Genomic DNA, 27566 nt, shown 5'->3' with positions numbered 1-27566 from the left:
ACGCAGCCCTTCGTCATCCCCTGGTTTCGAGCCGTGTGTCTCATCTCCCCGGATCCCCTCTGGATTTCCTGCTGCCTTCTCGGATCTCAACCTCATGCCTGCCCCCGGACAACAACGCCTCGCTCCAGCCCCTGACCACCTGCCTGTCCCCGGACCTTCCGAGCCTGCCTTGCCCTTTCTGGACTTCCGCACCGATCTCAACACGCACCTTCACCACCACTCGGTAACACTCCACATATAATCGCTACACATAGTCACACTATATACATTAGGACTAGTCACACACTTAATTTATATATACTAATAAACACGCTGCAAGCTAACAATGTCCCTGCCTCTGTGCCGTCTCCTTCTCCCACTGTACCGTTACAGTTTTATTGTTTTCACTGATTGTTAATGAAATGATTGAACGTGCGTCAATGGCTGTCTTTAAACGGGGTGTTGTAGGATTATTATTGTTGAAGATTGTCACTTTATTAAATGTTCATTACTCCCCTGTAATAGTAGTTGTGCACACACTGATAGAAAAGACAGTATAATGAGCAATAATAACGTAGAAGACGAGTTTTCTTCTACCAGCTCAACCTGCAATCATAATCCACCACCGCACCGCAGTATATTGTAAATGCCACGCCCACTGTGCAACCCACAACCAAACAGTGCAGTGCTCAGGTGGCCACTCATATTGACACACATCTTAGGGCAGTATTTTTCAACCTTTTCTGAGCCAAGGCACATTTTTTTCATTGAAAAAATCTCGAGGCACACCACCAGCAGAAAACATAAAAATATGAAACTCAGCAGCCGATATTGACAATATAAAGTTGTTCTACCAATTGTTGGATATGAATTCAAACCATAACCAACCATGCATCACAATACCTCTTGTCTCAAAGTAGGTGTACTGTCACAATCTGTCACATCACACCGTGACTTATTTGGAGTTTTTTGGTGTTTTCCTGTGTGTAGTGTTTTAGTTCTTGTCTTGCGCTCCTATTTTGTTGTTGATTGTCACGTCATGTACGGATGTACTTTGTGTACGCCGTCTGCTGCTCCACACGCTGTAAGTCTTTGCTGTCGTCCAGCATTCTGTTTTTGTTTACTTTGCAGCCAGTTCAGTTTTAGCTTCGTTTTGCATAGCCATCCCTAAGCTTCAATGCCTTTTCTTAGCGGCACTTGCCTTTTGTTTATTTTTGGTTTAAGCATTAGATACCTTTTTACCTGCACACTGCTTCCCACTGTCGTCTGCATATTGTGATCATGTCAAACCATGTTCCTGACATCTAAAGAGCAATTAGCTACCTGCTGCCACCTACTGATATGGAAGAGTATTACATGGTTACTCTGCCGAGCTCTAGACAGCACAGACACTCAACAACGGCACATTATTTGCGAATTATAATTACTGGTTTGCAAAAAAGATTTTTAGACTTAGACTTAGACAAACTTTAATGATTTACAAGGGAACATTTTCCACACAGTAGCTCAGTTACAAAGGATGGAAAGGATAAGGATGAAAAGGATCGCGCACACAAGGGCACAAAAAGAAGTATAAAGTAGACTTAAAATGTACCAACTTTTAACCCAATTAGGTGAATTTACATAATGTCCCACGGCACACCAGACTGTATCTCAAGGCACACTAGTGTGCCGCGGCAGTGGTTGAAAAACACTGTATTAGGGGACTAGAAAGTGTGCCTCCTATACACCCGTTAGACGTACCAAACCACGCATTGGTGCTTCCAAAACAAAGTCAGGCAGAGCGAAGGCCGCAGATGGAGCTGCGTGTGTGTGTGTGTGTGTGTGTGTGTGTGTGTGTGTGTGTGTGTGTGTGTGTGTGCGCGCTTGATTAAATAAAGTTTAGACAAATGTGCTTTTGAATATTTGCTTTAACATTCTAACAAGTATATTTTTTAGAAGTGTCACCAAAAAAAGTTACATGATTGTGAAGTGGAACCACCACCTTGTCATGTGAAATCATGTGACATGGGTAGGAGGCCTCATGACAGCAATGAGCAAACACCTTTTATTGTGCTGCTGTACATGCACGGCGCCCTGCAGATTTGCAGCATTCTTTTTCGTCAGTGCTTAAGTGAGTCAACCCTTGAACCTTGAGGACACGCCTCATTTCCAACAGGGACAGGAAGTGTGACATCTAAGAGTGCCACCAGAATCTGACGCCACCACAACGGACGGACGCGTGCACAAGACCCTGGCAGTAAGTGCCAATTAAATCCCCTAAGCATGCTCTTTACTTAATGATGCTTTTTCTGTGTTGTTATAACAACTTGACAAACTCTTACGAGGGCAAAATACAACAAAATGGAATCTGTACAGAGCTTTTTTTTCATATTAGCAAGTAAGGTCATTGTTTTGTTTCCCAGCAGGCTGTGTGGCCGTAAATAAAGACACTTCTTGATTAGTTTTATCAAGGGCAAACTGACTAACAAAGTAAGATGTTGTTTGTGAGGAATGTGCTGTAGTACAGGTGTGTCAAGTGTTTAAGAAAACAAAAGGAACGTTCAGAGTGCAGTCCACATTGACATAAGTGTACAAAGTTAAAGGTGTCAAACAAGTACAAATGATAGACAAATTAATTCAAAAAGAAGAGGCAACTTTGTTCTTTCTTTTTGTTACACTGCAGAAAATGACCTCCCATTGTGACACACGGGCCGAAAAGCAGTTGGAGTGTCCCGTGTGCAAACAGGTGCTAACTGACCCGGTTACCACACCTTGTGGGCACAACTTCTGCCAAGCTTGCCTCCAGCACATTTGGGACAACAGCAACGTGTGCCGCTGCCCCGCCTGTGACAAGGCATTTGCCGACCGACCTGAAATCAGCATCAATGCCGCCTTTAAGGAGCTGGCCGACACCTTCAGGAAAATGACATTCATCGGCTCCTCCTCTTCATCTTCGCTGTCATGCACCGCTGAAGACGGTGAGGTGACTTGCGACGTGTGCGCTGTTGCCTCCCTGTGGGTGCCTGCGATCAACTCCTGCTTGGTGTGTCTCACTTCGTACTGCCACGCTCATCTGGAGCCCCACCGTAGGGTCGCCACATTAAGTGTGCACAGGCTGATGGCGCCGGCCGCCGACTTGCAGGATCTTCTGTGCAATAAACACAATAAACTCCTGGAGATGTTCTGTCGGGACGAGCAGCAAAGTGTGTGCCAGTTCTGCGCCGAGACTGAGCACAAGGGTCACCAGGTTGTTCAGATCGAGGAGGAAGGCGAGAAAAGGAAGGTAAAGCCATTCTTAATCTTAATTCTTGTGTTTGTCAAGTTATTTTGGACAATGGTGGTCTTTTTCTGTTCCCAGTGCACAAAGCAAGGATTGGAGGAATCCTGTTAAATGTTAACACACAATACTTTGGTCCCTTTGTGATACATATATAATATAATAATACATACCAAAGGGCCATTCACACATCGCTGGTTTAAATTGCGATTAATGGCGGTTAGGCAATTTGCAGTGCTCCACCAAACACCGCCAAAACCCTGGTCGTCCGTCAGTAATCTCCCACGAACCTTAAAGGGGAACATTATCACAATTTCAGTAGGGTTCAAACCATTAAAAATCAGTTCCCAGTGGCTTATTTTATTTTTCGAAGTTTTTTTCAAAATTTTACCCATCACGCAATATCCCTAAAAAAAGCTTCAAAGTGCCTGATTTTAACCATCGTTATATACACCCGTCCATTTTCCTGTGACGTCACACAGTGATGCCAATACAAACAAACATGGCGCATAGAACAGCAAGGTATAGCGACATTAGCTCGGATTCAGACTCGGATTTCAGCGGCTTAAGCGATTCAACAGATTACGCATGTATTGAAACGGATGGTTGTAGTGTGGAGGCAGGTAGCGAAAACGAAATTGAAGAAGAAACTGAAGCTATTGAGCCATATCGATTTGAACCGTATGCAAGCGAAACCGACGAAAACGACACGACAGCCAGCGACACGGGAGAAAGCGAGGACGAATTCGGCGATCGCCTTCTAACCAACGATTGGTATGTGTTTGTTTGGCATTAAAGGAAACTAACAACTATGAACTAGGTTTACAGCATATGAAATACATTTGGCAACAACATGCACTTTGAGAGTGCAGACAGCCCAGTTTTCATCAATTAATATATTCTGTAGTCATACCCTCATCCGTTCTCTTTTCCTGAAAGCTGATCTGTCCAGTCCAGTTGGAAATGCATCTGCTTTGAGTGTCGCAGGATATCCACACATTCTTGCCATCTCTGTCGTAGCATAGCTTTCGTCGGTAAAGTGTGCGGAACAAACGACCAATTTCTTGCCACTTTCGCATCTTTGGGCCACTGGTGCAACTTGAATCCGTCCCTGTTCGTGTTGTTACACCCTCCAACAACACACCGACGAGGCATGATGTCTCCAAGGTCGAAAAAACGGAAAATAACAGTGGACCGTGTTCAAAACCCCTTTCACGGTGTAAGGAACAACAGGGTCCGTGTTTGCACAGCAAGATCCGCCATAGACTGTCAGACACATTTTCCTCTTGGACCTTCACAAAGTGTACACGGTAACTACATGGAAGCGGCGGAGTTAAACACAAGGGCATCACGGTCTCATCAAGGAGCTACATGGTGGCACTGTGGTTGATGTGGAGTAGAGGGTGGAAGCTGCAGCCAGGCATTGGATGTTGATAAATCACTCATTTTTAAGATGCTCTTATAAAAAGTACAATTTCTGAAGTTACCCACATCTTCATTACTTAGTGTTGCCAACAAGCGTTTATATTGACCATACGAGGGTCTTTGTAGCAGCCACAGCCTCAACTAGCAGTTCCTTCTTTCATTTCGTCATTATCATCGTCCTGCAGCAACATCAAGTAACACTTCTCCTCGTCGCTGCAGTTTTCGCTCTTCTTCTTCCTCAAGTTGAGCTTCTTCACCTGCAAAGAGCTAAGATATGTGCATCTTGCATCCAGCAGCAGATGAGCATGGCAATATCTTGTGCAAAATAATCCATGTCTCTAAAATATGCACCTTGTTGTGATGGACTCCGCTGTCTTTCAGGGAGATCTGCGTTATCACCTCACAAAACTGTGTTGCAAACTGCGATGCAAACTGCGTTGCAAATTGCGATGCAAACTGCATTGCAAACTACGTTGGCGCTGTGCTCAAAACAAAAAGTAGTCAAACCGCGTTTAAAGGCTTTCCACCATCGTTGGGACCTGGTCCACGTGGTTTGAGAACCACCATGGACTGCCCTCTAAACCGGCAATGTGTGAACACCGCTTTAATAAATGTTTTGGTTTGTTACTGTTTTAGGTCCAGATTAAGAAGTTGGAGGCATATTTTGATCAGATGACTCAGGAGCGACAGAACAAAGTGGAGGAAATCCAGAATAATCTCAAACTGAGCAAAGTGGGTCCTAATTTTATTAAGAAAATGTGCTGTCCTGGGGCGGCTTCATCTTGTCATCCCTGTCCAGATCAGCGCAGAAGAGGAGAAGACAAAGAACGAGCAACTCTTTGCATTTCTGATTGGCTTGGCCGAAGATAAACGGGCAGAGGTCGCCATCAAGATCGATGAGAGGCAGAGGGCAAACGAGCAAAGGGCTGACATTCTCATAGGGGAGCTTCAACAGGAGATGGTTAAGCTCCAAGAGAAGAATGCAGAGCTGGCAAAGCTGATCGACTCAGCGGACTACCTGCACCTCCTCCAGGTTGGTGTCAAAATATTTTGCATGTCACATACAGTGTGACGTGACCTCTCTGTGTGTTAATGTCGGACAGAGGTTTGCCTCGCTGACATCGCCTCCACCCACCAGAGAGTGGGCGGAGATTAGTGTGCACCCTGAGATCTGCTTGGGGACAGCGAGATTCTCGCTGTCCCAGCTAGAAGCCGCATTGAGCAGCGAGCTGCAGACGGTGAAAACAGATGGTGAGTTGGCCTTGTATATTTTAACATCAACTCTAAAGCTCATCAATGTTTGTTCATGCCCTGACAGAGATGAAGAGAATGCAGAGTTACGCAGGTAAACCTGTTGCCACTGTGATCTTCTTGCGTGATTGTTGTTGGGATTATTGAAGCGTCTGGTTCCAACAGTGAACGTGGAGCTAGACCCGGACACCGCCCATCCCAACATTTATCTGTCGGCTGATGGCAAGCAGGTGGGCCGTGCCGAGCTGCTGCACGTCGTGCCCGACAAACCTCAGCGCTTTGATCCAGTTATCTGCGTTGTGGCCAAAAAAGGCTTCTTTTCTGGAAGGTTCTACTACCAGGTCAAAACCTTAAGTGATCCAAATCAACACAAATGTTGCATGTTCTTTGTCTTTATTACATCCTCTGTTTCAATTAGGTGGCTGTGGGAAACAAGACCTTTTGGGACATGGGCGTGGTCAAAGAATCGGTCAACAGGAAGGGCCAAATCACCTCCAAGCCAGAGACCGGCTTTTGGACGGTGCGTCTGAGGGACGGGGTCGAGTACCGTGCTCTTGATTCACCATCAGTCCTTCTGACCCTTAATTCGAAACCACAGACTGTCGGTGTGTTCACCGATTATGAAGAGGGGACTGTGTCTTTCTTCGACGTGGATACTCGGTCTCACATTTACACCTTTACTGGGTGTGTGTTCTTGGAGAGAGTTTTCCCATTTTTTAGCCCAGGAATTTGTGACGATGGGAGGAACATGGCGCCGCTGATCATCACGACGCTGGGTCACCAAAAAGAGGCTCTTTGACCAGGAACAAGTTTTTGATCCACCATTCACACCATCCCCACATCACTGAGTTAGTCTGATTCAAAATTGAATTCCCTGCCTAAAACATGGTGCCTTGACACAGAAGTGTACAGCATACGCTTGCCATGATCCGTGGTCCGGATCATGTTTAGTTTAGTTATGTTTGTTTTTTTGGACGCTTTTTAGTTCCTGGTTGTTCACTTCCTTGTTTTGTTTTGGTTGTCATGGTCACTCATTGTGTTCACCTGTCTCTGATTAGTGCTCGACCGCTCACCTGCTTCCCGGGCACTAATCAGAGGCATTATTTAAGTTGCCTTTGCCAGTCACTCGTTCTGCCTTCGTTGTCTTTATGTCACACCGGTTTATGTCTTGCTCTGACCAAGTAAGTTTCCCTGTCCATGCCCTAGCTTCTGCTAAAGATTAGCTTCACTTGTGTTTTAGGCAAGCTTGCATTTTTTGTTGTTGTATTGTTTATGTTTGTGGTAGTGCGTGATTTATGTAAATCCTAGCCTACCTTCACGTTGTCGTCCGGAGCCGTCTCTTGCGATGGAAGAACAACCCCGCAGCGAGCTGCGACCCCCACGTGACAACGCTTAAGTGTAATGACTTTGAACATTGAAATGTTCACCAAAGCATCAATGTCAAGACATGGTGACTACACAGAAGCATAAACAAAGCTTAACTCCTAAAGTTGTGTGCTAAAGTGTGTTTGTAAAAATTGTTAGCCCTCTTTCATACTTTGCAAATAACCAATCAAAATGAATGGCAAACACCATAATTCTAGTATAAAATCTGTGTGAATTGTAAATTGATTGAAACTGAAAAAGATGCTCAAACAGTCATAAATACACAACACATTCCTTTGGTTTGTCACTCAATAAAAATGTGCATAAAGAAATGAATTGTTATGATCCGCTGCCCAGATCATATTTTTGTTTACGTTTTCAAGGTACTTGTGTTTTTTGTTAGTTTTGGACTCCTTGAGTGCCTGTTTTGTACACCTGAGTTTGTTGCCATGGCTGCTTATTATTTTCACCTGCCGCGTGTGTTCCCGACGCGCACCTGTTTGTCATCACTGACATTATTATTTAAGCCTGCCTTCCCTGTCATTCGGTCTTGCTTCCTAGTTTGCTTTTTGCAACAGTAGACGACTTTTGTTCTTGCTCTGTACCTGCTAGCTTCCACGCTAGGCTCTGTTACTCGCTAGCTCCCACGCTAGCCATCCTTAGTTTTTACCTTATGTGCTATGAGCACCCTTTTCTTTGTTCCTTCTGATTTATTCCGTAAATAAATCATTTCTTTTACCTTCACGCTGTGTCCCAAGTCCGTTGCATCCTGGGAGAACGAAACTCCGCATCACCATGCGCCCCGGTCGTCACATGAATGTTGATGACTGTTAAATATACCTGTGTATAATACTTCCAAACTGTACTGGATCTTCATACAAACTGATAAATACATACCTCCATTGTTGAATTCTATCAGGAAAAGAGTGAAGAAACAATTCTTCCTCTGCATGGTTTAAGTTGGCATTCTACGTGGCGCATTATCGCTACTTCTGTTGATTCCAGGCCATTAGATCTTCCACAATTTGATGAATAGCCTGCTTTGAATTCATAAGTCAAGCAGATATTTACATACAGTACATCATTTTATTTTAACACAATGTTTTTATGGGACTGTCCATCAATCCATTTTGTACCGCTTGTCCCTCTCAGGGTAGGGGGGTGCTGGAGCCTTTCTCAGCTGCATTCAAGCGGAAGGCGGTGTACACCCTGGACAAGTCGCCACCTCATCACAGGGCCAATACAGATAGACAGACAACATTCACACTCACATTCACACACTAGGGCCAATTTAATGTTGCCAATCAACCTATCCCCAGATGCATGTCTTTGAAAGGGGGAGGAAGCCGGAGTACCCGGAGGGAACCCACGCAGTCACGGGGAGAACCTGCAAACGCCACAGCCCAGGGATCGAACCCAGGACCTTCGTATTGTGAGGCACATGCACTAACCCCTGCAGTACCGTGCTGCTTTATCGGACTGTATGATCATTTAATGCATATTGCATTATTAGATATTATTAAAGTTTAAAAGATATGTAAATGCAAACAGTACATTTATTTATTTTTCTGTCAAAATGGAAAATAATGAATACATTATTATATATTATTTCCAGGCAATGATGTGGCGGACCAGATCTGGCCTTGACCCCAGGCCTTGAGTTTAAATCCTGATAGAAATGTCTGGTGTGTCCTATGTGTCTGTTGTTGAGTTTTTGGTTTGAACACTTCTGTAGCCTGTCCAGTGCTAGACTGCTTCATCCTAAGTGCCGGAATAATAGACTAAAAAACTCCTTTGTCCCACACGCCATCAGAATGTACAACTCCTCTCTGGGGGGTAGGGGGTACTAAAATGACAGGGGATGCAAAACAATAAAAAAAAAAAAAAAAAACGTTTTAAAGTGCAATACATTTTCATAACATGGTCACTACTGCTTTTTGATTGATTGATTGAGAAGTTTATTGACATCTTAAAGAATTGAATCCATGTAATGTTTTAAAAAGGCAAATGGATGGCACAAAAAGCCAAAAGACTTGTTTCCATTGTGGTCCATTAAAATATTCATCACATTTGATACATTCAATAATAAAAGATATGTAACCTGTAACATGTATATAAAAAATTATGTTCAAAAAATTGATAAATTGTGTACTAATACACATGTCAGGTGATTTGAAAAACGATATACACTTTTACCATCATATTTGTACACATCGTATTTGCTGATGTTGCTCTATTGTTGTCAGTGACGTGCAGTCAGGGGAGGCAGGTGAGGCGGGCCTCACGTGCCATCATGGAAAGAAAAAAATGTAAAAAAAAAAAAAAAAAAATTAAATTGTTATATGTATCCAGTGATTATTCTATAAAGTTATTATCCATTTAACTTCACCAGTTTTAGATTATCTTTATTCAAAATCGCTGAATTTTCACATTTGCCGTTCAAATACTGAGAAGAGACTTGCGGTGAGTCAGCAGCCAGTTGAGGCACGTCACTGAGTTGAGCCTCGCCATGGATTGCGCAATGACTCGGCTAACCCCGTATTGCTATATGAATTATATTATACATTTCCATAGTTTAGTTAGCTGAGGTATATAATGTACAGTGTATTTTGTCAACAACTGTATGTGTGTAACATATTTCTTGTGCTGAGCAATCATAAAACTGCTGCGAAGACACACTGTGTGAGGCTCGCAGTAATCCCGCCTCCTGGTGGTAGAGGGCGCTAGTGATTCCAGAGATCATTCTTGACTACTCGGCTGCAGAAGAAGTGACAACAAGCAGCAACAGTTAGCAGCGATCATTTATTTTTTCCTCTTGCCTGGACTATTAACATGGAGGATTACATATCTAAAATAAAACAGTTTTCTAAACTGGACTTTCAATCGAAGCAGGAGGTAATACTTAAAGGAAGATCTCCATCGAGACAGAGAGACTTTTAAAACTGAAGAAAGATAAGGAAGACTTCTATTAACAAGTTATCGATGCTTTTGTTCAAAAGGAGCGGCGCATGGACTTCATTTATAAGTAAAGGTAAGACCATAATAACGTTTCTTTATTTATTAAATGTGCTTTTTTGTGTGCTACAGTTTGTATGTGTAAAGTTAAAGTTTAGTTAAAGTACCAATGATTGTCACACACACTAGGTGTGGTGAAATGTGTCCTCTGCATTTGACCCATCCCCTTGATCACCCCCTGGGAGGTGAGGGGAGCAGTGGGCAGCAGCGGCGCCGCGCCCGGGAATCATTTTTGGTGATTGAACCCCCAATTCCAACCCTTGATGCTGAGTGCCAAGCAGGGAAGAATGCTGGTATGAGATTTTAAAACATAACCCGTTAACTGCTGCCAATCAAATGGTGAATAAGATACTCTTTCGGGTTCATATGTTTGTAAATCTGACTGTGATGAAGTCAGTGCCTCACCAGCCATCAACCTCACCGCACGTCACTTATTGTTGTTGTTGTTGTTGCTGCTGCTGTTGTTGTTATTATTCTGTTTGCTGTTGTTGTTTTTGTCTCTCTGTCTAATCCCCCTCTTGTCCCCACAATTTCCCCCTCTGTCTTCCTTTTTTTTCTCTTTCCATCCCCTCCTGCTCCGGCCCGGCTGCCCCAAATGATAATATAAATACATTTAATAAAGTCAAATACAAATAAGGCAACAAGAGAAGTATCCCACACTTGTACATTTGTACAGCCGATATGGGCATCTACATCAACAATATGATTTGCCTGAGAAGCTGGACAGGACAAAAAAAGTAAATATATATGCACGGTTGCACATATATATACTATCAGATATATACTATCATCATAATACAGTCATCACACAAGTTAATCAAGTTGAATTATTGAATTATTTACATTATTTACAATCCGGGGTGTGGAGGGGGGTGGGGGGTTAGGTTTGGTTGTTTTCATCAGTCATCAACAATTGAGAACAGAGAAATGGATATTGAAACAGTGTAGGTCTGACTTGGTAGGATATGTACAGCAAGTAGTGGACATAGAGAGAGAGAGAGAAATCAGAAGGCATGAGAAAAAGTATCTACATTTGATTATTTACATTTGATTAACAACAATCCGGGGAGGGTGTTAGTTTAGGGTTGAAGTTGCCTGGAGGTGTACTTTTATTGCGGTTTTGAAGGAGGATAGAGATGCCCTTTCTTTTATACCTGTTGGGAGCGCATTCCACATTGCCTTTGAAAGTGACACTCCAATGTCCATTAGTGGAGCTGTAGATAGATAGATAGATAGATAGATAGATAGATAGATAGATAGATAGATAGATAGATAGATAGATAGATAGATAGATAGATAGATAGATAGATAGATAGATAGATAGATGGATAGATAGATAGATAGATAGTACTTTATTGATTCCTTCAGGAGAGTTCCCTCCGGAAAATTTAAATTCCAGCAGCAGTGTACAAAATTGTAAAAAGTAAAAAGTAAATAATGGGGGTATAAATGGAAACAAAATAGAAAAATATTACAATAGAATAAAAATAAAAAAGCAACAATGAGAATAAAAATATAATATATATGCACTGTTATTGTTTTGCATCCCCTGTCATCCTAGTAACCCCCCTCCCTCCCAGAGAGGAGTTGTACAGTCTAATGGCGTGTGGGACAAAGGAGTTTTTGAACACTGTACACACTAATAAAATTTTCAATCAATCAATCAATCAATTTTACTACATGGCTGCACTCAGGTCATTACAGTCTAAAGCCACTAGAGGAAGTCCTTCCTTACCCCACCTCTTGAAGCTGCCTTCTTACAAGCAAGGCGAGGAAGAAAGAAGCAGCCTCTCCCCATGATGGCGGCCACCATAGACAACAGCAATGCCGTGCAGGCGACCAAGAAAAAGCATCTCGGTATTCCCGAGGCGGTGTTCGTGGTACGTGGGCCCTTCGTCGTCGTGCGTGTATCATGTCCTGACACTCTTTCTTCGGGAAGTGACTCGTCTCGGTGCTCGCAAGTCAGCGTCTGTGAGCATGGTGCTAGCACTAAGTTAGCTTGCTCACTAAAAGTGTGTGAAAGCCGAACAGTTCCAAGTATGGACCTTTTGTCTTGTTCGAGCTTCTTCTAAGGTTTGGGCTTTCTTTCCTAAAAGAGTAGGTAGGAGCCGTCATTGTTCCGAGTTTAATATATCACTTAGGTTTGGTTCAGTGGTGTTTAATGAGCAGGAGGAGCTCTCTCTTTCTTACCATGTTTCCAACTGTGTTATTTTAACTGTCCACTTTGCAACTGCAGGCAGTGATCTCATTACAGGGTATTGGCGGGGTCTTAAATACAATCATTTGATTTTAAGGCCTTTTTTAAAATGTCTAAAGTTCTCCTAAAATCTCATAAAAAGTCTTAAAACCATTTTTGAAAGGTCTTAAAGGGGAACATTATCACAATTTCAGAATGGTTAAAACCATTAAAAATCAGTTCCCAGTGGCTTATTATATTTTTCGAAGTTTTTTTCAAAATTTTACCCATCACGCAATATCCCTAAAAAAAGCTTCAAAGTGCCTGATTTTAACCATCGTTATAAACACCCGTCCATTTTCCTGTGACGTCACAGTGAATACAAACAAACATGGCGGAAAGAACAGCAAGATATAGAGACATTAGCTCGGATTTCAGCGGCTTAAGCGATTCAACAGATTACGCATGTATTGAAACGGATGGTTGTAGTGTGGAGGCAGGTAGCGAAAACGAAATTGAAGAAGAAACTGAAGCTATTGAGCCATATCGGTTTGAACCGTATGCAAGCGAAAACGACGAAAACGACACGACAGCCATCGACACGGGAGAAAGCGAGGACGAATTTGGCGATCGCCTTCTAACCAACGATTGGTATGTGTTTGTTTGTTTGGCATTAAAGGAAACTAACAACTATGAACTAGGTTTACAGCATATGAAATACATTTGGCAACAACATGCACTTTGAGAGTGCGGACAGCCCAATTTTCATCAATTAATATATTCTGTAGACATACCCTCATGTCAGCAGGCCAGGGAAGCTAGGGTCGATATTCTTCTCTTGATCATCTTCGGTGGCATAAGGGACGGTGTGAGCCAAGACATCCAGGGGGTTTAGCTCGCTCGTCTGCGGGAACAAACTGCCGCCATTGCTTGCCGTGCTACCGAGGTCCTTTGTCCCTGAATTGCTCACACACTCCTGCAGATTCAATGGGGGTCTGGCGGCAGATTTCTTTGACTTTATCGTTGGAAATGCATCTGCTTTGAGTGTCGCAGGATATCCACACATTCTTGCCATCTCTGTCGTAGCATAGCTTTCGTCGGTAAAGTGTACGGAACAAACGTCCAATTTCTTGCCACTTTCGCATCTTTGGGCCACTGGTGCAACTTGAATCCGTCCCTGTTCGTGTTGTTACACCCTCCGACAACACACCGACGAGGCATAATGTCTCCAAGGTACGGAAAACAGTCGAAAAAACGGAAAATAACAGAGCTGATTTGACTCGGTGTTTTGAGAAAATGGCGGATTGCTTCCCGATGTGACGTCACGTTGTGATGTCATCGCTCCGAGAGCGAATATTAGAAAGGCGTTTAATTCGCCAAAATTCACCCATTTAGAGTTCGGAAATCGGTTAAAAAAAATATATGGTCTTTTTTCTGCAACATCAAGGTATATATTGATGCTTACATAGGTCTGGTGATAATGTTCCCCTTTAAAAATCTATTGACCTTATTAGTAGGGCTGTGAATCTTTGGGTGTCCCACGATTCGATTCAATATCGATTTTTTTTTTTCAATTCAACACGATTCTCGATTCAAAAACAATTTTTTCCCCGATTTAAAACAATTCTCTATTCATTCAATTGGGGCTGCAACTAACGATTCATTTAATAATCGATTAATCTGTCAATTATTACTTTGATTAATTGATTAATAATCGGATAAAAGAGACAAGCGACATTTCTATCCTTTCCAGTATTTTATTGAAAAAAAACAGCATACTGGCGCCATGTTCTTTCAACTTGCCAAATAAATAAAGGAAAATGTTACAAAAATGCACACTTTTGACACCCCTGCTATAGATAATAAAAACATTTATCTGATAAATGTATCGATAAAAAGCAGAGCCTGACGACGCATGCGCGTTTATCACAACTCTCTCACTTTCTCTGTCCCTGCACGTCCCTCACGAATGCTGCTGCACGCACAATTTGTTGTGTTTTTAACCTTAACCCTGAACGTACATTGAAAATACACGCAACCCTAACTCAAAATGCCGGACATTTCAGGCATTTAAGAAACACCGCCCGACAGCCCCGCAAAAGAGGACATGTCCGGTGAAAAGAGGACGTATGGTCAGGACCTAGCCCGGTTTCACGTCCGGTGAAATCGATCGCTGCTAGTCCTCTTTTGCTAGCAGCTAACGGGCTAGGATAGACTGACCATGCGTCCTCTTTTCACCGGACATGTCCTCTTTTGCGGAGCTGTCAGGGCGGAGTTTCATAAATGCCTCAAATGTCCGGCATTTTGAGTATTGTTTACACAACGTGCAGTACGCTACTTAATATGTCCGTGTGGAAACTCGTTCGGTACACTTCCGCACCGAAACGAAACCCCCGTACCGCAACGGTTGGATACAAATACACGTACCGTTACACACCTATTATTTTGATTAATGTTTCTCAGCTGTTTGTAAATGTTGCAGTTTATTAATAAAGGTTAAAAAAAAACCAAAAAAAACGTAGCCTCTGTGCATGCGCATAGCATAGATCCAATGAATCGATGAGTAAATTAATCGGCAACTATTTTTATAATCGATTTTAATCGATTTAATCGATTAGTTGTTGCAGCCCTACATTCAATACATAGGATTTCAGCAGGATCTACCCCAGTCTGCTGACATGCAAGCAGAGTAGTAGATTTTTGTAAAACGCTTTTATAATTGTAAAGGACAATTTTATCAACTGATTGCAATAATTTAAATTTGTTTTATCTATTAAATGAACCAAAAATATGACTTATTTTATCTTTGTGAAAATATTGGACACAGTGTGTTAAGCTTATGAGATGCGATGCAAGTGTAAGCCACTGTGACACTATTGTTCATTGTTTTTATTTTTTATAAATGTCTAATGATAATGTCAATGAGGGATTTTTAATCACTGCTATGTTGAAATTGTAACTAGTATTGATACTGTTGATAATATTAATTTTTGTTTCACTACTTTTGGTTTGTTCTGTGTCGTGTTTGTGTCTCAAAAATGAAATGCAATACCGTACTTCCTGAAAACAGAACCATGGGGGATGTATATATATATATAGTACAGTACACCATAATGAAAACACAGTTGTTCTATTAACTGTACTGTACTTGCTGCTTACTTTAAAAAAAACACTTACCTTTCACTATTTGAGCAGCCTTTGTTCTGCTATTTGATTACTGGCGAGCGATCTCTGAATCCGGGAACGTATCCTTCACAGATTTGTTGAAAACATCCGCAAATGAGAACGGGATGTTGCTCGCAGCTATCAGCATAGCCATCTTTGTCTCTGCATATGTTACACCCTCGGATCTCCATTTAGCAAGGTGGCCCATAATACTGGGCTGTGACCGGTGCTGCGTTGCCGCCGCCTTGTGCTTCTCTGACCGTTCACGAGTGACTATATCCATTCGGCCACTGTGTTCAATGGAGAAGTCTGATCTACAAAATTTGCAGGCAGCATACTCCTTCCCCTTCGAGCTGTCCTGGATGAACTGAAATTCTTGTTTCCAATCATTTTGGAACTTGCAAGCATACTTCTCTTGGAGTCAACATGTGCATAGTCATATACATAGTGTCATGTACATAGTGTATATACCCCCCCCCTCCATTTTTTGTATATATTTTTCAATTCACCTGACATGTATACTGTGTATATGTACATAATTTATCAATTTTTTAACGTAATTTTTTATATACATGTTACAGGTTGTATAGCTTTTATTATTGAATGTATCAAATGTGATGAATATTTAATGGACCACAATGGAAAAAAGCCTTTTGGCTTTTTGTGCCATCCATTTGCCTTTTTATAGCATTACATGATTTAAATTCTTTAAGACGTCAATAAACTTCTCAACCAATCAAAAAAACTATATTGCCGTAAGTATTTGGCCACCCATCCAAGTGATCAGAATTAGGTGTCCTAATCACTTGGCCTGACCACAGGTGTATAAAATCAAGCACTTAGGCACGGAGACTTTCTACAAACATTTGTGAAAGAATGGGCCACTCTCAGGAGCTCAGTGATTTCCAGCGTGGAACTATCATAGTTAAAGTTAAGTTAAAGTTAAAGTACCAATGATTGTCACACACACACACTAGGTGTGGTGAAATGTGTCCTCTGCATTTGACCCATCCCCTTGATCAAGCCCTGGGAGGTGAGGAGAGCAGTGAGCAGCAGCGGTGGTGGCGCCCAGGAATCATTTTTGGTGATTTAACCCCCAATTCCAACCCTTGATGCTGAGTGCCAAGCAGGGAGGTAATGGGTCACATTTTTACAGTCTTTGTTATGACTTGGCCGGGGTTTGAACTCACCGATCTCAGGGCGGACACTCTAACCACAAGGCCACCTGTGCAACAAATCCAGTCGTGAAATTTCTTCGCTCTTTGATATTCCAAAGTCAACTGTGGGCTTTATTATAAGAAAATGGAAGAGTTTGGGAACAACAGCAACTCAGCCACAAAGTGGTAGGCCACGTAAACTGACAGAGAGGGGTCCACGGATGCAAAAGCATATAGTGCAAAGAGTTGCTACAGAGCTCCACACTTCATGTGACCTTCCAATTAGCCCACGTACAGTATACAGAGAGCTTCATGGAATGGGTTTCCATGGCTGAGCCAGCTGCCTCTAAGCCATACATCAAGTCCAATGCAAAGCGTCGGATGCAGTGGTGTAAAGCACGTCGCCACTGGACTCTAGAGCAGTGGAGACGCCTTCTCTGGAGTGATGAATCACGCTTTTCCATTTGACAATCTGATGGACGAGTCTGGGTTTAGAGGTTGCCGAGAGAACGGTACATTTCGGACTGCATTGTGCTGAGTGTGAAATTTGGTGGAGGAGGAATTATGGTGTGGGGTTGTGTTTCCGGAGTTAGGCTTGGCCCCTTAGTTACAGTGAAAGGAACTTTGAATGCTCCAGGATACCAAAATTTATCGAACACCACCAGCTATTGCTGTGCGCGCACAGCTGTGTGTTGACAGCTTAGTTAGCATAGCAGCGAAGAAAACTTTAAACAGAACCGAATTACAGTACTTGCATGCATTGGTAAGTGCACGTTTAAGGATTTGTGGTTTCAGGACGAACAGTGTAGTGCATGGTTGAAGCCGGTGGAGGGAAACCATATGAACCACACCGCACTTTGTGCAAGAAAACTTCAAAACTTGGAACATTGGAATCCCGTTGCAAATCGTAAAAGCACAAAGCGGTCATAAAATGCCAGCAGCAAACACGTCAATCAGCCACTGTTGCTCCACATCAGGAGCCGGATCATCGAGGTCCAGCGCGTCCCAGTCTGCTGCAACTCCAGTTGACCTCTGGACAGTGTTTGGGTCTACGCCGACACTAAAAGCGGAGGTGCTATTGACTTTTCACACGGTAACTAAGCACCAGTCATATACTGACAACGAGAACATTGATGAGCGGTTCCAGATTATGTTCCCGGATTCAGAGATGGTAAAAACGTTTAAGTGTGGAAAAGACAAGACGGCATACGTAGCGCGATTTAGATTAGCCGATTACATCGAGAGATCTCATCTCCAAAGTTAAGGGCCTGAATCAAGCGTTTTTGGGAAGGCGAGCGGGTCCAGTCAAGGTACCTGGGGTCCCAGTTTATCTATCTCCAATTTTCCTCAAGTCTTTTGTACTTTTTTTGCCTGTATCAATGTGAAATGGGCCTTAAATTGTATTCAATATGGTCTTAAAAAAGTCTTAAGTTTGGCTTGTTGAAACCTGCAGAGACCCTGCATTATCACCCAAACAGTCATTCATTGAAAAGGAGGCCATCATATTATTTGTATGTGATTTGTTTGTCCTCTCACTGGTTTCGGTGCGCATTTCTCTCTTTTGTGGGACAGGAGGATGTGGACTCTTTCATGAAGAAGCCAGGCAACGAGACTGCGGACGCGGCTTTAAGGAAGCTGGATGAGCAATACCAGAAGTACAAGTACATGGAGCTTAACCTATCGCAGAAGAAACTCCGGTAAGCTACAGTCCACAGATTTACCCATTGAGATTGTTTTAGTTAAACCTTTTTTTCTCTGTTGGCTTCCAGATTAAAAAGCCAGATCCCGCAAATAAAACAGACGCTAGAGATCCTGAGGCACATGCAGAAGAAAAAGGTTTGTTAGGCTTTTTTTGTGTGCATTGATCGTCTATTTGTTTGCACGTCTCTTCGAATCTCCATTGGAACATCTGTGCATGGATGCATGTTGTTTTGATTGGAGACTTGTGGGGCGGCGTTGCTCCGATGGTCGAGTGGAGTGTTTAAATCCAGCTTCCATCATCCTACAGTGTTGGCGTTAACGCACTTTTTGTGTCTTTTTATGCATTGATATCAGAAAGGACGCAAATTTCCGGAAGACCGTGCGTCTTCTGGATGCATTTTTTTTTTTTACCGCCCTGTTTGCTTGTTTTTTTGTTTATCGATTATCGCTTTCCGCCGGTGTTTTGTTTTGTTTATATTTTCCGGGTCAAATTATTAGTTATTGGTCGACTTCAAAGTAATGAACTTACCGGTTCTTTTTCTTAAATTTTGATTTGCCAAAATTTTATCGATCACAAATGCTGCTTTTCTGGTATTAGGTCTCCCGCGTGTGATTGTTTTCGTCATGGTGAGCAATAAACCCAAGAAGCTAAACTTCAATGAAAAGTGGCTTCAGGAGCCACTTTGATTTTCAAAGATCCAGTTTCACCAGGCACCAAGAAACATCATGTTACACCTTTCCTGCTTGTCTGCTCCCAGACCGTGGTCAAGGAGCACGGGGAAAGACGAGGCCTTTGATTTGTTACAACTCTGTATTTAAGTTTTCCACAAAGCCAACCGGACATCCACCATGCAATTAACACTCCAGAACATGCTAGCGCTCCATCTCCTAACTTGCCCTCTCACTTACACATGTCAGTCACCCCACATATTGTCATTCTGAAAGAGGAACACACGACTTATGGCCATCACCAAGCCATAGTTGAAAAATGCTAGAGTGCCACTGTATTAAATGACATTGAAACTAACTTGCCAAATCCCAAGTTTGTTGGCATTATTTGCGATGAATGTGTAGATGTGGCGGTTTTTAAATGACTGATGATCTACATACAGGTGAGAATAATCAATTAAATGTGTCATATGCATGTATGCCCTGGCACACCATTATCATCATTTCCTGACCGAGGCAAAAAACTTTTTACACTTTTATACTGAAATAAATACACCTACAACTTATTAAATGAAAATATAGAAAAACTACTGGCAGCGGTAAAGTTTAGATCCATGAAGGAAAGAAGAAAATGAAGGAATGTTTATAACTGAATAAATTTACATATGCATAAACATTTGTTTTCTTTTGTATTATTTTTTTTATGAATTAACCTTTGACAACATTTTTCCAAAACACAATATAAAATGTGAGATATAACAGGATAATGCATACATTTATCATTTGTTTTTAAAACGCTTACAAAAAAGTGGGACTCCAAAAATGTACTGTGAGATCCCATTTTTATGACTTGATGGGGTCCCTGGGACCCCATTTTGAAAATTACTAGCGCCAACACTGATCCTAGTCACCGCTGTTGTGTCCTTGGGCAAAACACTTCACTCACCTTGCTCATGATGGGTCGTGGTTAGTGCCTTGCATGGTAGCTTCCTCCATCAGCGTGTGATTGTGTGGGAATGGGTGAATGTGACATATGATGTATCAATCAATCAATCAAAGTTTACTTATACAGCCCTAAATCACCAGTGTCTCAAAGGGCTGCACAAGCCACAACGACATGTAAAGCGTTTTGGGTATTGTTTCAGGTATAGTAAAGTGCTATATAAAATACAGATCAATTGTCCATGGAGTCAATTAGGGATGTAATAATATGAAAATTGAATATCACAGTTATCCCGACCAAAATGATCACAGTTATCATTATTCTCACAGAATTGTTGAATGTGCTCAAAAAGTACTTTTACACACAAACTCGACAGTTATTTAAAAAACTAAAAACAAATATATAGACACTGTTATATAAAACCCACTACTTTGCATATTTTGTGTTTTTTATGCTTAACTGATAATATTTTAGTTCTGTTTTAATGGCTAAGCTTTTATTGTTGTATATTGATAAGTACACTTTAAGATGTATTTACCGGTAAATGTTAATTGTAGGGATGTCCGATAATGGCTTTTTGCCGATATCCGATATTCCGATATTGTCCAACTCTTAATTACCGATACCGATATCAACCGATACGGCTGTATATACAGTCGTGGAATTAACACATTATTATGCCTAATTTGGACAACCAAGTATGGTGAAGATAAGGTCCTTTTTTTAAAAATTAATACAATAAAATAAGATAAATCAATTAAAAACATTTTCTTGAATAAAAAAGAAAGTAAAACAATATAAAAACAGTTACATAGAAACTAGTAATTAATGAAAATGAGTAAAAGTAACTGTTAAAGGTTAGTACTATTAGTGGACCAGCAGCACGCACAATCATGTGTGCTTACGGACTGTATCCCTTGCAGACTGTATTGATATATATTGATATATAATGTAGGAACCAGAATATTAATAACAGAAAAAAACAACCCTTTTGTGTGAATGAGGGGGAGGGTTTTTTTGGGGGTTAGTGTACTAATTGTAAGTGTATCTTGTGTTTTTTATGTTGATTTACTTAAAAAAACAAAAACAAAAAAAAACTGATACCGATAATAAAAAAACTGATACCGATAATAAAAAAACGATACCGATAATTTCCGATATTACATTTTAAAGCATTTATCGGCCGATAATATCGGACATCTCTAGGCCAACACAGATAGAAGACAACATTCACACTCACATTCACACACTAGGGCCAATTAAGGGTTGCCAAGTGTTTTATCTGATTTAATGGCTAAGCTTGTATTGTTTTAAATATTGGTTTGCACTGTAGCGCTTTAAAATCTATTATTTGTGGCGGGCATGGTTGTGTCCTATGCTGTTCAGTGGTCCTTGAATGCATCGTTAAAACACCTTTTTCCTCATTTTCTCATATAGAACGATGACGCTTTTTAGCACATCTTGTAGGTTCAATGTGTACAATTGAGTAGCTGAGTTGCTCAGACAGCAATGTGTTTACATAAGTTTAGGTTGAGGTATGTTGTTTCTTAATGAGTGAAGACGTTAATGTCTCCTGTTAGCATTTAACTTGGCGAGCTGTTGCCAGTCAGTCCGGGAGTTTGTCAAAAAAAGGGTTCTTTGATAATGTTTTTTTGATAATTTTCATTTAAAACGTTAATACTAACCGAAGTTTTATCGCAGTTATCATTATTACCATTTATCGTTAAAGCCCTCATGTCAATGTAAATGGTGGAGTGTACAGTAGATCCCAGCTATTGCTTATAATAGCAAATAAACAGGACTAATTGAAACTCCCCAAAAATATAAATTTTTGACACAATATAGTGGGTACGGAAAGTATTCAGACCCCTTTAAATTTTTCGCTATTTGTTTCATTGCAGCCATTTGCTAAAATCAAAAAATGTCATTCTATTTCTCGTTAATGTACGCTCAGCACCCCATCTTAACAGAGAAAAAACAAATGTAGGCATTTTTGCAAACTTATTAAAAATAAAAAACTGCAGCAACGTACAGACATCTTGGATTAAAACCAACGCTTCCCATCCAAACTGCTGGAACTTGTGAGGTGCTGCAAAGAGGAATCGGCGAAACTGCCCAAAGATAAGAGTGCCAAGATTGTGGCATCATATTCATCATATATAATTTCTGCCAAAGGTGCATCAACAAAGTATTGAGCATAGAGTTTGAATACTTATGTACCTGGGATTTTTTAAATTTTCAATACATTTCTACATTTATTTTTTTCTGTCAAGATGGGGTGCTGAGTATACATTGAGAAATAAAATTAACTTTTGTGATTTTAGCAAATGTCTGCAATGAAAATGAGTGAAACTTTTAAAGGTGTCTGAATACTTTCCATACCCACTGTATATGCCACTGTATGGAGGCGCTGCTGTATTACACCAGCCCGCTCCATAGCCTGCAAACCCTCCCGCTAGCTTGAGGTTGACTTATTTTCTGATTTCAGATCATTTGCAATAAAAGTGACTTTTGTAATTATTACATTACAATGAGCTACAAAACCTCTAACTGGCATTGTTCACTCAAAATGAAGGATACTAACAATCTAAATTCATAAAAGCACAATCCAAGCTTTAGCCCTACAGTAGGCCTCATACTCTATTAAAATGCTGTTTAAACTGTAAAATATATATAGGCGCTCGCCTAGCAGTGTGATGATAGGTCAGCTCACAAGACGATACGATACACAATATTGGGTTAACGATACGATATCTTGACATCATTTTTTAGAAAACAGCAGTAACCAAATATAAGCAGACATACTTTTTCAATTAAGTTACGAAACAGGGCAGGTGCATTTTGAAATGTTTACTGTTATTTCCAAAAATTACAACTAAAAGCTGTCTGCCCGAAAATTCCTTCGAAAAAACTCTCTGCTGCAAGTCTTTCTTTGCTTTGAGCCTGCATCCGCTCTGATACATTTTTGGTAGTAGCGTCATGCTCGTAGCGCTATCCAACATCATTTCTTGAGGCTGTCTGCTGTTTAACATCAGCGAGATGTAGTAGTTCTCATACAGTATGTGTCAATATTACAGCTGACATCAGCTACTAAAGAGCTAAACTGTTTACATAGAAAGAGCCACAGACGCCCAGTGGGACGTCAAAGGGAAAAGCAATACATTTATCCGCGCTAAACGAAAATAAGCGTCCGGGAGGCACATGGCGTATGACCATTAGTCACATTAGAGAGAGCGCATGGACACTTGGACTTTACATGTGGGTGTAAAAATACAAAAAACAAAACTATTTGAGAAATCGGACTGATCTAGTGTAGGGAAATGTAGTGAGTAAAAGCTGAATATAAAACTTTCTGTCTTTGCCCCTTTGTGAGACTTGAAAAGTGGGCGAGGCTTCTGCTGTCATTTTATCTTTACTATTATATAGAGCTGGGCGATATGGCAAAAATAATGATCACAATTATTTTCATATCATCCGATCTTGATTAATGTCAGAATCATTTATTTTTTTATTAAAGCAAATTGTCTCTTGCAGGATTATACAGAGTACTGCATCCCTACTGTTTACTACTGCAGTATCTTGTAACAAACATTTCCACCATGTCTGATTGAGGTAATATATGCTAACAGCTGACAACTGTCATTTTGTTCATGTATATCAGGAATCCTCAAGTACAAATCTTGAAGGTCCACAAATGTTATTTTGAAACAGGCTGGGTCCGTTTATTATCGGTCAAGCTTATATAGTAGCAGGAGGAAGGTAGTAGTTTAACATTTTCTTAAAATTAACAAAAATAAAATAAATATCCAATAAAATACATGAAAGATTTTCTTTGAAACAAAAATAAATAAGAACTTAAATAAAACTTTCCGTTTTAACAAAAAATAAATACTTTTAAACACAACCCTCCTATCCCTGGTAAACAAATGACCTCAACAGATCTCATTCATGTGCAAATATAACTATGGCACAGTACATCCCCATTGTGTAAAACACAGCTGCTCAATGGGAGAATTGGGTTCTTGGAGTTGAAGCCAAGACTTTGAACTTTGGCACAAAAGGTGTGATGGCCAGGCGGAGACACTGATCCAGGTGTTCATTGGTCAGTCTGCTGCGGTACTTGTTCTTCACAATGTTCATTGTAGAGAAGGCAGACTCACAGCTGTATGTTGAGCCAAACATTGTGAGGATGTGACAGGCCATCTTATGCAGCAAAGGCAACTTGGAAGGAATGACCAGCTTTGACCAGAAGGTGATGGCGTCACACTGAGACTCTTTCAGTGCGACACTTTCTTGGAGGTCAATGAGCTCAGTCTGCAGTGAAGCAGCTCTGGCCCATGGGAAGACTTGTTTTGCTTCTGCAGAGAACGCACTCACATTTCTGATCAGGAATGGGTTTTCAATGAACAGCAGGACTTGTTTTCCCAAAATGAAGCCATCAAAGCAAGTCTTGAAATTTGCAATGAGTTTTTCCAAGAATTCCAAATGGCAATGATGATCTCCCTCTCCTTTAGTCAGTTCCAGAAGTTTGGGGAAGTGGAGCAGTTCCTCCTGTAGATACACAGTTTAAATATATATTAGGAACAATGCTTAAAAATAGGTATGAATTATCAAGTGGAAGAAAATAGTGTGGTAGAAAATAATAATAACAAATTAGTTACCTGTTTGTCACTTTTGAAAAGCTCCAGCTTCCTCTGGAAGGCACGGACTTCTGACATCAGCTCACACACTGTGTTCTTCTTCCCCTGTAGCTTGAGATTTAGGTCATTGAGATGGGAGGTTATATCAGCCAAAAATGCCACAGCTTCCATTTTCCCAGCATTTTGCAGAAATTCCAGGAACTGTTTTGCTTTTGCGCTATTTTGCTGGGACAGAAACACTTGCAGCTCTTCTCTATTGGCCCAAAAACGCTCCAGGACCCTGCCTTTGCTCAGCCATCTGATGTTGTTGTGCACGAGCAAATCATCAAAAGCAGCATCTACCTCTGTTAGGAATGTGCGCAGCAAGCGGTGCTGCAGTGCAGATGATGCTCTCAAGAAGTTTATGAGTTTCATCATTGTTGTCATGATTTCTGAGTACACTTCTCCAAGACTTGCACAAAGGACAGACTGGTGGATTATGCAGTGATAAGATATCAGGCCAGGGTGGTGTTCTCTCAGACGCGGAACCAGTCCCTTCTCTCTCCCCAACATGGCTGGAGCTCCATCAGTTGCAATGGACACAACTTTCTTCAGATCTATCCCTTTTTCATTCAGCATTTCTGATATTGCTTTATAGATGTCTTCTCCCCTTGTTTGTCCACTGAGGTTTGCCAGGCCCAAAACATCTTCAATAAACTCCCCCTTTTCCTCATCATAATACCTCACAAACACCAACAACTGAGCATTGTCAGTGGTGTCAGTGGACTCATCCACTGCTAGGGATATGCACTCTGCGTTTTTTTATTCCATCACAAAGCTGCTTGGACAAATCACCAGCCAGTATTTCAGTACGTCTGGTAGCTGTGGCATCAGAGAGTGGGATTTGATTTATTTTAGCTATCATTTCCTCCTTTTCTTTGCCTTCAAACATGGCACCCATCACTTCAGTCAAGCATTCTTTAATTGTTTCTGCATCAGAGAATGGCTTCTTGTGTTTACCCAAAACCCATGCCACTCTGAGTGAGCACTCTATTGCTATTTGTTGTTGTGTCATAGATTAAACAAAAATCTTGCTTGATGTTTCATATGACTTTTTCAGCCTCGTGATTTCTTTTTTTTCTTAGCTCTGAATCATGAGGAAATGTCTCTTCAAATTCGCGGTGCTCTTTCAGATAGTGACGTTTCAGATTTTCACTTTTCACCAGAGCAACAGTACTGTTGCATATTAGACACATTGGTCTGGTACTTGCAGTAGGTAGGATGAAAACATATTGCTCTGTCCATTCTTCCTTGAAATGTCGGTTTTCCCTGTCCACCTTTCTTTTACCAGCCTGAGCCAACTTGGAGCATGCCATTGTGATTCGATTCATATTCAGTGACTGACGAGCAGTGTTGGGTTGGTTACTGAAAACCAGTAACTAGTTACAATTACTAGTTACTTTATTTCAAAAGTAACTCAGTTACTTACACCAAAAAGTAATGCGTTACTGTGAAAAGTAACTATTTAGTTACTCCTTTTTTTTCTCCTTTTTTTTAAGGCTCCCATTAATGCCCTTTTAGTCTTCATTTCAGTACTGTTATTGCACTGGCGAATAATACAATGTGTTGATCAACTTGACATGCATTTGCATCACTGAACTCTGTTAAACAATGTGGTCTACATAAGATAGGTTTCAAAGGGCCAATTTATTTCAGGCCAGAACAAATTGACAAAATTATTTTAAATAGATGCAACATAATGGCACTTTAACTTTAAGTAGATAGGATCTTTGGTCCTAGACACAACTTACATTTAACTAAAATGTTCTTTAGATGATGAGAAAGCTACGACTTTCTGAATCAGAAATACTACCTCCAGAGGCGTTCCAGTTGGAATTTCGACTCGGAACTCAGAAATTCCCACTTCTCAGTGCAAATGGAACGCACCATTGTGACAGTTTGCGTTTGTACTTCATTTTGTTTGTCAGGAGACCACGGATCCTATGGAGACACACTTCTTGTTGGCCGACAACGTTTACTGCAAAGCCTCAGTACCCCCCACCGACAAAGTCTGCCTATGGTTAGGTGTAAGTCAACTCAATGTGAAATTCCTAGAAGTAAAGAGTACTCTGTTAATTCTAAATTGTGGACCACCTCCTCAAAGGCCAACGTCATGCTGGAGTACGACATTGACGATGCTCAGGCTTTACTGGAGAAGAACCTCTGCACGGCCTCTCGCAACCTGGAGACTCTGGAAGATGACCTAGATTTCCTGCGAGACCAGTTCACCACCACTGAAGTCAGTATCCTTCCAACTTGAGGGTTCTGTGTGTGTGTGTTTGCTTTGTTGTTGCCCCTTAACCCGCCGCTCACCTCAGACATGGCGCGAGTCTACAACTGGGACGTGAAGAGGAGGAGCAAGGAGAACCTCCTAAAGTCCACAGACAAGTCTTAATCCAGATAGGATCACTCCTGACCCATTTCCTGCTAATGGTATTCTGTTCAGTCAGTGCAACAAACCCACTCTTACCGCGAGGCGTACCAAGGGCCGGACACTGGCGCTGTGTTTTGGATTCGGAATCAAGTCTAGTGTAGCCACGGCAGTCAATGTTTTTTTTACTTTTTAAAAGTCTATTTTCAGGTAAAAACAAATACAAATTTGTTTGTATTCTTTGTTCTTTCCTCTCCCCTTTTTGTTTCTCTGTATTTATTTGTCCGTCACTGTGCTCCTGAATTAAAACATTAATGAAGAAGAACAGCAATGGCCATCAGATAAGAACTCTGTGTTATTTTAACAGATAAAGGGAGGCAGTCAACTAAAGTGATTTTTTTGTGTGTGATT

General features: G+C 41.2%; 2 protein-coding genes across 2 annotated transcripts; both read left to right on the top strand.

Moving 5' to 3' along the window:
* The first annotated feature begins 2074 nt into the window (after positions 1-2074).
* Positions 2075-8019, top strand: LOC133606677 (E3 ubiquitin-protein ligase TRIM39-like). The gene is made up of 8 exons (XM_061960868.2): positions 2075-2218; positions 2645-3244; positions 5300-5395; positions 5463-5696; positions 5767-5914; positions 5982-6008; positions 6080-6255; positions 6333-8019. Exons 2-8 carry the CDS (start codon positions 2648-2650, stop codon positions 6711-6713), a joined length of 1659 nt encoding a protein of 552 aa, XP_061816852.1. The 5' UTR covers positions 2075-2218; positions 2645-2647; the 3' UTR covers positions 6714-8019.
* Positions 8020-12016: 3997 nt separating this feature from the next.
* On the top strand, positions 12017-27545 carry vbp1 (von Hippel-Lindau binding protein 1). The gene is made up of 6 exons (XM_061960874.1): positions 12017-12174; positions 18365-18489; positions 18562-18628; positions 26713-26811; positions 26889-27027; positions 27103-27545. The coding sequence occupies exons 1-6, from the start codon at positions 12091-12093 to the stop codon at positions 27177-27179; spliced, it is 591 nt and encodes a 196-aa protein (XP_061816858.1). The 5' UTR covers positions 12017-12090; the 3' UTR covers positions 27180-27545.
* Positions 27546-27566: the final 21 nt, after the last annotated feature.

The sequence above is a fragment of the Nerophis lumbriciformis genome, linkage group LG05 (assembly GCF_033978685.3).
Source record: "Nerophis lumbriciformis linkage group LG05, RoL_Nlum_v2.1, whole genome shotgun sequence".
In the NCBI taxonomy this organism is placed as follows: Eukaryota; Metazoa; Chordata; class Actinopteri; order Syngnathiformes; family Syngnathidae; genus Nerophis; species Nerophis lumbriciformis.
The sequence above is the reverse complement of the archived record's forward strand: the minus strand, read 5'-3'. Positions and strand labels throughout refer to the sequence as shown.